This window comes from Callospermophilus lateralis, chromosome 3 (assembly GCF_048772815.1).
Source record: "Callospermophilus lateralis isolate mCalLat2 chromosome 3, mCalLat2.hap1, whole genome shotgun sequence".
NCBI lineage: Eukaryota > Metazoa > Chordata > Mammalia > Rodentia > Sciuridae > Callospermophilus > Callospermophilus lateralis.
Genome location: NC_135307.1, coordinates 132652589 through 132666970, shown reverse-complemented (window position 1 = coordinate 132666970; position 14382 = coordinate 132652589). Strand labels below are relative to the sequence as shown.

At 39.1% G+C, this 14382-nt stretch overlaps 1 protein-coding gene across 1 annotated transcript in view; it reads right to left on the bottom strand.

Annotated features, from left to right (window-relative positions):
* Iqgap1 (IQ motif containing GTPase activating protein 1) overlaps positions 1-14382 on the bottom strand; it is a 113238-nt gene that overhangs the window by 22368 nt on the left and 76488 nt on the right. Inside the window, exons 16-26 of the mRNA XM_076851297.2 lie at positions 9708-9798; positions 9356-9523; positions 7979-8121; positions 6270-6440; positions 5497-5580; positions 5331-5402; positions 5165-5234; positions 4627-4835; positions 2872-3027; positions 2472-2635; positions 1791-2015 (exon numbers count right to left, since the gene is read on the bottom strand). Of these exons, the coding sequence (XP_076707412.1) occupies positions 1791-2015; positions 2472-2635; positions 2872-3027; positions 4627-4835; positions 5165-5234; positions 5331-5402; positions 5497-5580; positions 6270-6440; positions 7979-8121; positions 9356-9523; positions 9708-9798 (1553 nt within the window). The remainder of the gene's footprint in view (positions 1-1790; positions 2016-2471; positions 2636-2871; positions 3028-4626; positions 4836-5164; positions 5235-5330; positions 5403-5496; positions 5581-6269; positions 6441-7978; positions 8122-9355; positions 9524-9707; positions 9799-14382) is intronic.

Sequence of the window (14382 nt, the reverse complement as noted above, 5' to 3'; positions counted from 1 at the left end):
TTCCCAAGAGGTGACAAGGTCATGGCCTGCTGTGTGGTAGCTGCAAGAGAAGAGGAAGGCTCTAGCCTTTGTGATGTCCACACACAGGATGGTTCCCACCATACCTCACAGTTACTGGTATCAAAAAAATATTAAAATCAATTTCCATTTTCTGAAAAGTAAAAGGAGACAAGAGTTTCTTACTGATAGCCATAAGAGAAAAAAATGGCCTTTGGAATTCTGATCTAAATAGCACTGACTCATGGACCATCAAGGGGAATAACTTAGTACCCTTGAGCCATCATTGTCCATGGGCTGTTAACCAGAGAAGCTCTAGGCTGCCAGCAAAACTTCCCAGACAAGGCTAGGGGTGTAGCTCAGGGCTACCATGTGTACCTAGTATGAATAAGGCTGAGTTCCTTCCATACCAGAAAGGAAAGGATAAGAGGGACAGAGAGGTGGTGAGGGAGAGAAGGAAGGAGAAAGAAAAGGGTCGAGAGGGAGACATAAAAGAGAATGAGAGGGAGAAGGAAGGAAAGAAAACTTCCCACACAAGTATTTCATCACACCAAGCAATGATCTGAATCCTGGTGAAAGACTAAAAGTACTGAGAACAAAATCAGATGCCAAATGATTCCCAGCAGGGATAAGTTCTTTCTAGGAGTCAGCATGTTCTGTTCTTCACGGAGGGTACACTTCCTCCTTTGCATGGCGTCCAGATACAAACAAAGTAGAATGATGTAGAACAGTGTTATTCAAATTGTGGATCAGTGCCAGTCTATAACCAGTGGAAGACAAGATGAGGAGATTGAGCCAGAATGAAAATCAATGTACAGTTTTCCTCATTGAGAAACGTCAGCTGAACTAAACTGTTACACACAAGATCTCCCATAACTGGCCTGCAAACCACACTTTGAATTGCAATGGTGTGGACTCCCAGGAGCTTTATGCATGAGCTAACCCTACTCTATAAGAAGAAAAACACCAGACATCAAGCTGCTCATATCTCCATTCCTCACTCAAGCTCAATAAAACCTGAAACATTTTCTCTTTCTTTAACTTTGTTTTACCAGTATTACCTATATTTGACTGACAAACCTGTGCTTTATGTAAGTTAACATTGGTGGTTAAACTATAGGCCTGGCACAGAAATCTCCTATAATAAATTAATTTAGTTAGACTCTCAGTGTACCAGGGCAGCTGGCCATTCACCCTATACCATTTTTAAAATTTTACTTTAATCAAATAGGATGGTCTCACCCATCTGCAGCCTTCCTTTTCATTCAACTGAATCTCTAGTTATATCAGGATCCTTTCAGGTCCTAGACCCTCCACTGTAGGGCACTGAGGTATGAACACTCTGTACCAAGGCCTCAGCCAAATGAAATTCCACCTCCTCAGTCAGAGTCTCCCTAACCACCCTATCTACACTGCTCTCTCTTATATTTTCTACTATAATACCCTACATTAAACCTCCCAAAACGTCCCTCGATTTATCATTATTTTTATGTATCTATTTGTTGTCTCTTATCTAATAAACTATAAAGAGAGGGCAAAAAGCATGTTTGTTTCTCTCATTATTGTATGTTTTACTATATGTGTATCTAACACAGTGCCTGGGACATAGTAAATACTCAATAAACATTTGTTAAACAAGCAAATTTGTTACCAGTTTAGCAGTTTAAAGAACAGGTTTTCTAAGGAAAAGCTATTTGAACCATTATTATTTTGTAAATCAAAGGTAACTACATTTGTAAAAAGGCAGAGAAAGTAATAAAAACAGGAAAGAAAAAGTGGTACAGCTATCATACCTTGCCTCTCCTGTCTGGGACTCCATCTGGTTAACCCAAGATTTGTAGATGTCCACAGGGTCAGTTTTGATGTTGAGAGATTTGTCATCCATAATCTCTTTCACGACAGGGGCCAAGATCTGTCTCAGTGCATTCTGGCCCCGGGCACCACGGTTGAAACTTACAACCATCTTAATAACTGTAGGATTTCCTGTCACAATCTCTTGAATCTGATCTACCTTTGACCTATAAAACATCAGATACAATTCAATTTAATCTCAGAATTTATCATCTTAAAGAGCATTCCTATTTACAGATTCCCATATCCTTGGGAACAGAGCAAGTTGAAAATATTTCCCAACACTCCTGGGACCTTCCTGCAGCTATATACTGACTCATGGAGTCATGATGAGGGCCTCTTAGACAGACATATGGGGCCATTATGTTTGGATCGGCTTTATTTGGAATTATATCTGACAATAAAATATTTCTAAAATTAATTTAGCAAATCTCTTATTCTCCCAGAAGCAAAACTTTATATTATATACTTTATATATAATTTTTAAAAAGTGGATGCTTCTTTAGAAAGTACTTCTCACAAATTAACTGAGATAAAGAAAAGGCCTGGGCAGGACTGATTCTGAAACTATGAGCATCTGTGATGGTTGGAAGGGGCGCCACTCTGCAGCAATCCCTGCATACTTGATCTCCTCCTGGAGAGCTGTCTTAAACAGTCGCAGTAGCAGGTACTCCTCTCGCTGATTGGATGCATAGTTGTAGAGTGTGAAGATTACAGAGTCCATGAACTTTGTGGACTTGTTCTGGGGCATCTGAAAAATCAGCTTGGCCAGATAGGTGGGGTTGGTCTGAAATAAAACCAAGGGATATGTAATTCCTAGATAACATGAAGACTGACAAAAAATATTCTTTTTTTTTTTTTTTTTTTTAATTTGAAGGGTTAGATAAGTAAAGAAAAATAAGACAGCCCTGCACATACCCTTGGTAGAAATCAGAAATACTTTCAAGAGATGTATGGGTACGATTTCCTTGTGGGAAAGTAAATGAACTAAATGTTGCAATACCAATTTGAGGAGCCACTCACCTGCAGTAAATAAAACAGGTGCTGATAAGCTTCTAACTTTTCTCTCTTCTCCTTGCTCAAAGCCTTGAGACCTCCCTTCTGTTTATTTATCATCATCATATCAGACAACTGTTCCTTATTTTTTTTGGTAAGTTTTTTACTGTGGGAAACCACATCCTATAAACAGAAAACAACACACAGATTGAAAAGTTTTCTAAAAGGAAACTCTGGGCATGTGAAAAGGTCTTTTAGTACCTGCACACTTACATGAAGATCTTCTATGCTGGCAGATCCCCACTAAATATTTTTGAACCACTAAAATATCCCATTTTAGCCTAGTATACCAATCAACTCCATTCCAACTTCTGCCTTCCTATAAGGAATATGAGCTATATGGGTGGTTTTTCATATAGGCTCAGGGATAACAAAAAAACAAAAAACAAAAAAAGAACAGTCCATGGAATCAGGAAACCACCTTCTAGGAATTTATCTTAAAAATATAGAGCACCTTGGTTCAATCCCCAGTAACCCCCCCAAAAAATAAAATAAAATAAAACAAAACCACCACCACCACCACCAACAACAAAGCATCTTAAGCCAGTCATGGTTAGTATATGCCTATAATCCCAGGTACTCAGAAGGTTGAAGCAGAATGGTCACAAGTTCATGGCCAACCAAGACAAATTAGCAAGATCCTGTCTCAAAGAAAGAAAAAGTCGGGAGGCCTGGGATGCGGCTCAATGGTAGAACACTTGCCTAGTATGTACAAGGCCCTAAGGGGAATCCTAGTACAGAAAACAAACAAGCAAGCAAAAACAAAACAAAACAAAACAAAAAACCCACACACAAAAAAGAAAAACAAATCTTGTACACAGTGATAGTCCCCGCTACTTGGGAGGATGAGAAAGGAGGATTATTTGAGTCTAAGAGTTCAAGGACAGCCTGGGCAGCATACTGTGATCCTATCTCAAAAAGAAAAATTCAAATACAATAAAAACATCATTTGAGATATTAACTGCTATTTTATTTATAATAAAAACTCGGAAACAACCTAAATGTCAAACAGTAGGGGAAAATGAGGCAAATCAAGTGTATCTTTTTTTTTTTTTTTTAAGAGAGAGAATATTTTAATATTTATTTTTTAGTTTTCAGTGGACACAACATCTTTGTTTTTATTTTTATGTGGTACTGAGGATCAAACCCAACACCCTGCCCATGCCAGGCGAGTGCGCTACCGCTTGAGCCACATCCCCAGCCCCTCAAAGTGTATCTTCTAATGAAGTATTATACTGCCTTTAGATTACTTATGATATTTATCACATGGAAAAAGAGTCTTATCCTCTAACATTAAAATGTAGGAGGACGTGTGAGGCACTGGGTTCGATCCTCAGCACCACATAAAAATAAAATATATTGTGTCCACCTACAACTAAAATAAATAAATAAATAAATATCTAGGAGGCCTGGGCATGTAGCTGAGTGGTAGGGTGCTTGCCTAGTATGTGTGAAGCCTTGGGTTGATCTCCAGCAGCACAAAAGCAAACAAAAACAAAACAAAAAGTAGGATAAAAAATGATTACAAAGTAGTGGAATTAGGGGAGGATTTTTTATTTTCTAAAATTCCATTATTTTACTTCATATGAAACTTTAAAAAAAAATGTCATTAGCTGAAAAAAGTTATAAGCCTCTATGCCCCCTGAGGGTCAGAAAAGGTAAAGCAGAGGTGACAAAGCAGGACACAAAGTGCTGTAGGGTCCCACGGGCATTGGGTCATACCTGCAATGTAATTTTATTTTTCACTAGCAGTCCAATTTTGATATCCATGAGATTGAGGTCATTCTCTAGTTGCTGGTTGGAACGAATGAGGGTGATGACTTCTTCCCGCATCTTCATAAGATCAAGTTCCTCCTGAAAATCCTGGTCACTTTGGTCCAGCAGGTGGACAAATTTTCGAACCACAATCATAGGAGGATCCTCAGCATTGACTGACAGAAGGAAAAACGTACATCACACAAAGAACAAGAGTTATCAAAAAAAGTTCTAAGGTCCAGGAAGTATCTGCATTATCTTGAAAATTTTTGAGACGTCTTAGATATATCAAGTGCAGTCTCCTCTATCATACTATTGCTATGTTACAACAATGGCTAACACAGCAAGCAACAAGACATCTAGCCACATTAGAAAAGGGGCTTAAATCCCAAGTAGTACCTTCCCATCAAGCCTTGCCTTCAGGACAACCAAAGAGATCTGTGGTGAACACCCAGAACCTGACGGCTCCCAAGCACTGCCTCAACTCCTCCCCCAAGTTACTCACTGAGAGTCTTGTAGTCATCACGAGCTTTGTTTGCCCGAATAAAAGCCTGGATTTTGATAATGTCATTTATCTGAGAAGCAAAGAAAAAGAAATGCCTTTGCTCATTCTTCTAACAAATATGTAGTAGAAGCAATATAACTGGCCCATGTTACCCAAGAGTACTTACATGGTCTCGGAAATACTGTAGGCGATCTCTATAGCGCTTTCTAGCTTGATGCATCCTTGCCAGGGACTGAATCTGTGGAAAAGGGATCCTGGAACTTAGAAGAGTCCTTCTTTAAACATGCCATGTTTGCACCCCACCTGGAGGAACCTCACTCAGGCTACCATACCTTCACAACTTCATCTTTATGGGAGCGCAGGTAAGCTAAACGATCTTGATATGCCTTCTTCTGCTTGTATCCTCTCCACTGTGACTGCAGTCATCAAATATTACAGGTGACATGTTATTTCCCAAGGATCAGTGGAAGTTAAAAAAAATCTCATCCTGACATATCATCCAAGTACAAGTTCATGATGAAGCTTTAGAAAGGATTGCTTCCAGCAGTGACACTAGAAGGAGGGCCTGGCCACACCTCCTCCAGGAGAACGGTGGCTACATTCCACTTCCTGGACATCTTTTAAAGTGCAGCATAAAGACTCACTGACTGGTTCCTTAACAATAAATCTATTAAGGAAGCTAAAAATTAGTATTCCCATTCTACAGATGAAGAAGCAAACTTAAGATTCACCAGTGTCTAGCATGAGTGGCACCATAATTCCTAAGAATCCTATCTCAGGATTCTTCCTGTGACGACACTGTGCTACCATGTTATTGAGCAAAACCAGTTTTTTCTCTCAAGATTCAAATTTTACACAAAGGCATAGTGTTAGAGAGAAGAAGAGGCCACCCAAGAACTGCCACTGTACCATCATTAAATGCTAAGCACATGTTAAACATTAAGCACACTGATTACAATGGTAGCAAAGAAAAGGTATTTGTTAAGAGGAGGAAAAAAGGTCAGAAGTTAAGAAACACACTCACACCTTTGATTTTAGGAGCTGACAGTTTATTGCCCCTGATCTAGAAGCCTTCTTGCTGTGTGTATAATACACTCTGAAATACCTGAATGCAGGTGATGGCAGGAATTTGTTTCTTCAGGAAATTCATTCTGGACCGGAATTCCTGTCGAACTAAGTAGCCACGGCAGCAAGCTTGCAGCTTGGTGATCAAGCCTTCATTGGCCAACCAAAGCTGTTCTCGGTTATATGCAGCAGTCACCCCAGAGATGGAACTCTGAAAAAACAGTGGTTCACATTCAAAGATATCCAAAATTGAGAATGGACACTAATTTTACCAAAGTTTCATTCAAAGCACAAATCTAACCCTCACTGCTTCCTAAATCTCTACTACAGGGCTGTGTACTGTGCACAGGTGGCCCCCAGGATGCCAAAGTGTGGCATCCCTACACAGACTGCAAATGATCTTAAAAAGCAATCTAGAGGTTTTGAACTGTTGCTGTAGGAACTGGAGAACCAGAAAACCTTGAAGCAAAGAAATTAACAATCAGATTTATTTTCAGAAAAATAATACTATTAGAAGAAAAGCTGACAGAATGGAGTGAGGAGAAACTTTAAGAAAGTGAGTGAATCAGAAAGCTGCCGTCAAAATGGAAGTGAGAGGACCTGGGCTTAAGCAGTGAGAATGGGGAGGAAGAACTTCTGGTTACCCATTTAATACCCACATTTTCCCTTTTCTGTGGTGTTAGAGTCTTCTCCCCTCTAGCATCCCCCACATCCCCGCAACACCATGAGCATTTAAACCACCCCTGCTTTGAGTAGGCATGGTTAGGTGAGACCTTTGGGAAAGCTCCTGAAGACAGGGAGCTGGCAGTATGCCCTTTAGCTTTTCTTCCCCTTCTTACATTCTGTTTGGACTGCTAACTTGATAGTCGGAGCACTAAGGTCATGTTCATAAAGCCAGGTAATATCACCCCATCTTTAAATTCTTAGGTCCTGACATACCTGCAAAACACTAGACATGCGTGTTTCTCTGGAGGTAAGATTCTCAAAGGCACATGACCCAGCAAGGGTTACACACTACTCTGGTAGAAGATGGAGCCTGGATTTCTCAGCATAGTGCCCATTAGACTGTCCCCCTCTGCCTCCTTTAATGCAGTAACATCAGTATGCCAGTCAACAACACTAATGTGTTAATCCTTAAATAGTCTATGTTCTTTCTCAGTGCCTTTCCCCACATGTCTTTTCTGCCCAAAAGGGCCTTTCCTCTTTTTCTGACCTGCTAAAATATTGCCTATAATATCTTTTTACAGCACAGAATTAACTTTTCCTTAACGTTTCCATCACTGTATTATTAGAGCCCCTACTTTTCCCTGCCTTACACTGTTGGACTCAGTTCTGTGTCAGCTGTTTTCACAATACTGTGACCAAATGAAAGGCAGATAATCTCTGGATCAATCAGATTTCCTTTAATAAGCACACAATTTATCTCACTAAATTCTACTATTCAGATGTTTTACCTTTAGTCGTCCCCTAAGCCACTAAAAAACATTATTCTGGGCCTAGGGTTGTGTAGCTCAGTGGTAGAGTGCTTGCCTAGCATGTGTGAGCCAATGGGTTTGATCCTCAGCACCACATACAAAAATATAAATAAACAAATATAAAAATAAAGGTATATATATAAAAATTACTCCAAAACATTATATAGCTGAAATTTAGTCTAAGACTTCTGACCACATGTCCTCCTCCCCTTAACTAATATTAGTTCTAAACACTTTCTATCAGACCCTTCTCAAATAAAGAAATGTGACTTACCTGGATCTCTTCCCGAGAAAGCTGCACAGAACTTTGCACAAAGTCTGAGGGTTCATCCCATCCTCCTTCCCGGGTCTCCAGATTGTGGTAATAATAATATCCGCCTTTCACCCAATGCTTCACCCACTTGCTATTATTATCTCCTGGCAGAAAATAAATGAAAGATAAGGAGTGGGGTTGTGGCTCAGTAAATCAGAGCTTGCATAGCACAAATGAGGCACTGGGTTCGATCAGAAGCACCACATTAAAAAAAAAATAATAATTAACAAAGTATTGTGTTCATCTACAACTAAAAATTAAAAAAAAATAAAGGAAAGATAAAAGAAACCCATAGCGCCACACACACACACCACATTTATATGTCTAATACTATAGGGTTATTCTAGTCAGGTTTTAACAATCTGAATGAAAACCATTCCCAAAACTAGCTCTTTGGATCTTTGCAAGTAAAGGTTCATTCTAAGACTACATTAAATAATGGTTATATAATATCTAATTTAGTTTATTCAGATCTGTATTATAAAAAGAAAATACCTATGAAGTCAAATTATGAAACTAACCATGATTGGCTGTCCTTTCCAATGTCTATGTCTAAGGCCTGTGTGCTGGAAAACTGTTCTGATAAAAGATTTGCAAATGCCAAGTGTGATGGCACATGCTATAATCCCAACAACTTGAAAGCCCGAGGCAGGAGGATCAAAAGTTCAAGGCCAGCCTCAGCAACTTAGCAAGACTCTGTCTCAAAATTAAAAAATAAAAAGGCTGGGGATGCAGCTCTATGGTAAAGCAGTCCTGGGTTCAATCTGCAGTACAAAAAAAATTTGCAACCATTCAACATATCCAGTTAAGAAACAAAGGGCCATAAAATTGTCTTATTTTTGTTTTCAGATGCACTATTGTTAACTGCCTATAAGTTAGAGATAACCAGAGGTATTGAAATCCTATAATAGATAAATGGTCAAAAATCCTTTCCACATTCTCATAAAAATAGCTAACAGCTCATTTGCAAGGAAAAGAAAGACTATTTTCAAAAATTGGGATAATATTTGCTCTAAAGTAAGACTAATCAGGTGTAGTGATGCACACCTGTTATCCCAGTGACTCAGGAGACTAAGGCAGGAGAATTTCAAGTTCAAGGCTAGCCTGGGCAACTTAGCGAAATCCTGTCTCAAAGTAAATATAAAAGGGTGGAGATGTAGCTCACTGGGTTCAATCCACACTGCTGCAAAAATAAACAAATACATAATAAAATGAGCCTAAACACTGTACTTCTACATTAAAACATCTTTCCATAAGATTGTTCCCTTCTTCTATATCTGTCTCTTCACATACTGAAGTTCTTAGCTTTAGGCACATATGCACTTTTCCATAACGCACCTGCTGACAGTTTTTTCTTCTTGACTTCAGCAAGGTCACTCTGGTAAGTTTCACCACACTCAGGAATGACTCCATACAAGCCAACATCAGGGGAACGAAGGGCACTCAGTGTTTTGCCAACATCACCACTTTCTACTGCCTCATTAATGGCAAAGATTCCTAAGGCAACTATCCCAGAAAAGAATTGTTAATAACCTGAAACTGTTTGAGTTCAAACACTAGTTCACCTAATAACACCTACTGGCCAACTACTGCCCCCATATCTATCTTGGTCAAGCTGAACATGGAGATATGGAATACCTCACCACCCATACCCTCCACAAAAAACAGAAATAAAATAGCTGATACATACACTTCTGTGCTTCTTGGGTGTCTTTGTTGGACTGCCAAATTCCACCTTGAATTTCATCCAACCATAACACAGCTGACTCATCCTGGGTTTCCTACATATCATTAAAAGCAAAACGAGAATCATGAAACCAATGTACAAGTGATGAGGGGGGCTTCTGAGACTCAATTAGATATGGAGGAAGAAGTTCCAAATATATTAGTCAGATGGAAGAAGACAGGCATCAAAAAACTGATAAAGGTTTTAAGGGGCAATGGCTCAGATGTAATGGAGGACAAATAAAAATGCACAGGGCTGAAGCTCAGTGGCAAAGCACTTGTGAGGTACTGGGTTCCATCCTTAGCACCACATAAAAATAAAAAAATAAACATGCTGTCCATCTAAAACTACAAATAAAAAATAATGAACTCAAGTGGTTGAAGAAGTCAAGAGCAGCTAGAAGGTGCAAAATGAGCAGAAAAACTGGGAAGGGACCCAGGGACTTTGACAAAGACCAAAGCAAGTATATGAATATATAGTACTTTCTTTAGAAAGTCTCCTTTGTTTAAAATATTCAGAGGAAGTTAATATTCTCTGTGATTACCAACGCCTGCCAAGTCTTAATTTAAACAGAACTTTTTAAATTACCACATTTGAAGAAATGAATTACTACAGGCAATCTAAACTTATCACCAGATTATATTCTAACATTTTCTTTTTTTTTTTTTTTTTTAAAGAGAGAGGGGTAGAGAGAGAATTTTAATATTTATTTTTAGTTACTGGCAGGCACAACATCTTTGTATGTGGTGCTGAGGATCGAACCCAGGCCGCACGCATTCCAGGCGAGGGCGCTACCGCTGGAGCCACATCCCCAGCCCATATTCTAACATTTTCATGTTAAATCAGTTCTTGGGAAATTAAAAACACATTTTCAGAGAAACATACCAATAAATGATGATTAGTTTCCTTGATATGCTCAACAAAAGCTCATTACCCCACAATGTAGTTTGAGTTGACTACTGGGAACAGAGGTGATGTCATAGAAATGACTTACTTCTGTCTTTCTAAATATAGCTTTAGACCTTTCTTTCTTTTTTTCATATGTATATGGTGCTGTGTATCAAACCCAAGGCCTTGTGCATGCTAGGCAAGTGCTTTGCCTAGTCCTCAGCTCACAGACAATGTGTTATGGGTATATTTTTTTTAAATAGGCTACTGGTGATCATGAAAGGCACTGGATTACCAGAAATATCTTGCTCTAATACCTGCCAATTTTCACAAATCTGGCTAACAAAGTACGATTTAGTAAAGTAGTAGGTAGTACTTCTGTTACTATTAGTTAGCACAATAGATATTCTATTGTCTACCTATTCTCAGTGTGAGAGTCAGAATTGGAAACCACCTCTGACACCTACTTAGATTTCAATGGTTGGACTTATAGTTATATAAGCTACCTATTCCAAAAGAGTGAGAGTCCTTTGTTTCATAAGACGTCTCTAAAATCTTTATACAGAGCATCAATTCATCAGATGACTGTGGCAGCCTTCTTCAGAATGGGCAAGACACCTCAGGTTTTTAAATGGCCAGGTTGTGAGATGCACATTTATGGTGATCTTGGCAGGCCTAACAAAATTACCATGCTCCTGAGGATTGTGCTAATAGCAATTGGGATAAACAGTAGTTCAAACAATCAGTGAAATTACTTGATGTGAATATAGTTTGCCAAGGCACCAGTGAGGCAGAATAAAGAACTTAGTCAATAATCTTGACTGTGTGGCTAGATGAGGCAGTGTCTGGGCTTTGGGGCAAAGTGGAAAATTGCACTGCCCAAAAGCTGAAGCCACAAAATGTTAGGGGAGACTGACTTTCTTCCTGTCTTATTGTAGAGAGTAACAGAACATTTCACTCAGTAGAGCAGAACAGCCATATCCCTGAAATCTATAAAGACTGTTGCTGAAAGGGTAACCCACACCCCACCAAATGTGAAATTGAGAGCATTGATATTTCTCAAATATGGAGTTTTAGAAAGAAAGATCATGGGGCTAGAAATGTGGCTCAGTGGTAGAGCACTTGTTTAGTATGCACAAAGCCCTAGATTCGAGCACCACAAAAAACAAAAACAAACAAAAACCCCAAAGTTACAGAGAAGATCATTTAACCAAATTATGTGGGTGGCAGCCCAGTCCCAATTTTAAAAAGTTCATAGTCTTGAGAAAGGAAAAAGAGTAGACTGATAAAGAGAAAGAAAAAAAAAAAATCACCGAATAGCTACTAGACTCTCCTACTCACTAGCCACCTTCTGTTACTGAAAATAGAAAATGACCACACACAATCCCCTAGAGTCTTAAAAGTAAGTGCTGGAAATGTGAAACAATAGATCCAATGTGAAACTACGATGAGTCAGGAACAGGCTTGTGAAACTGCAAATTGAGAAGTCATAAGCAACAGGCTAAACGTCCAGTCTCCAAGGGAAGCAGCCTAAAAACACTTGCATTAAACACACACACACACACACACACACACACACACACAGAGGCACTTCCACAGAATCAAGACACTTTTGGTTCACTTTTTGCCTGATCCCATAGTGATTATCCTTAAATAGAATGTGCTATAAGCAAAGCTCTTTCCCTCCCTTGCAGGGACAGGAAGGCAGAGCTTTGGAAGAATTCTAGCCATTTGGAATTCTGTCTTCCCTGCCCCATGCAAACTAAAGTAAAGTGACTAACGTAAATCTTCCATACATATTCCTCTAAGAAAGAAGCAATAGAGTGACACTATCAAAAGCAAGAAAAAGAGAATGGATTAGTATCTCAAGTATGTTCAGGAAACATGTTAGAAAAATATCTTTCAGCAGACTGAAGAGAAGAAAGACAGCATATTTCACCTCATCCCAGTGTAAAGGAAGAGCAGGTTCTTATTGCTCCAAGTACATTGAATAAGATCAAATAAGATCATAAAACTCACGATCAGTGAAGTTTGTTCTAAAGAGATAATCCAAGATTAACTCAAATTACTGAGGATGGCATTAAAACCCTGAGCTAGGTATCACAGAGAATACTGAGACAAAAAAAAGATTTAATGTGAAAATGCTATTCAAATTAAAATATAGCCCCCTAACAACTCTTATAGGCACTTAGGAACATGATTACATTTCAAAAGAGGTAAAGAGATAAGGACCAGGGGTGGGGTTGTGACTCAATGGAAGAGCACTTGCCTAGCACTTGTGAGGCACTGGGTTCAATCCTCAGCACCACATAAAAGTAAATAAATAAAGGCATTTAAAAAAAAAAAAAAGTTTGTACCTCTGGGGGTGGGGGTGGATGGATGGATAAGGACCAGAAATAAGAATTTTTAAAAAGGAGTGAGCAATAACTGGAGGTGAAAGAGGTAAAGGAGCCAAGCATGGTGGCACACACCTGTAATCTCAAGCTATTTGAGAGGCTGAGGCAGGAGGATGGTTAAGTTCAAGGCCAACCTGAACAACTTAGCAAAATCCTATGTCAATTTTTTTTTAAAGGGGAGGCTGGACACATAGTTCAGTGGTAGAGTGCCCCTGGGTTCGATCCCCAGCACTATCGGGAAGAAAAAGGGGTAAGAGAGCCAGAAAACATGGGGAAAGGAAAAGAGAAGGGTAAAAGAATGGCTATTTTATATATATATGTATATATATATATATATGGAAAGCACAAAAACACAACCCTATGGGGTACTTCTTATCCCTTAAAACTTTCTTTAAACCCTCTCTTTTATTATGTGACATGGTTTATGTGTGTGATAGTCAAAATATTACATATACACATGTACATAGCCACAGACCTGTACATAACACATACACATTAACACATATGTGACTCTACTTAACATTTATCAACTACACAACATAAACAATCAGAATAGAGCATAGCCCTTTTGGTTCCTGCTGGTTAGATATTAATCCGTTAGTTGCTGCATAGTGGAAGTTTAGAGAAAGAGGTATAAAAGGGACAAATACAAGGAGAGGAAAATAGAATCAAATTTTTAAAAAAACAACAGTGATTAATCAAAGGCTTGCAGCTATTGGGAGGGCTAACTCAAAATAGTAAATCTTGGTAAGAATATTCAGCTTTTAGTGGCGAGCTTTTAACTGTCATATTCCCACCTGTCCCCACCCTGACTTCAAAGCTCCCCCAGAGAACTGTCATTAATTGGCCTGTTTGGTGGTTCCCTGGAGGATCACACTTGCCTGTCTGTCCTTATCGACCTAACTAACTGTGCAGACTGATTTTCCTCCTGGGGCAGTAAGAGGTAAATTCAACATCATGGAGACCTGCAGCAATGGATAAGAATTTGGGCAAACATAGACTAACCAAAAAGCTTAGAAGGAAAAGCTTGAGAATAAGATATCCAGGGAGAACTTTAAAAATGTGACATATTCCTGGGATGGGAATCTAGAAGGTCACAGTGAATTTGTGGAATTTGCACATACTCAGAGAAGATATGATAAAGCTATAAGTCTCACCTTGGGCTGACCTTGAGCATCTGGGCAATATGAAGTGAAGGTTAAGACAGAATTACAAACTGGTTTAAGTGTTGAAGCTGTACTCCAATATGTGCACAGAGACCCTCTGCAACAGCTGGGAGCCTTATTGGCTTTGGGATTGAAGGAAATGATTTAACATTAGTTCACCACTAGCTAACCCAGCTGACATCAGGGACC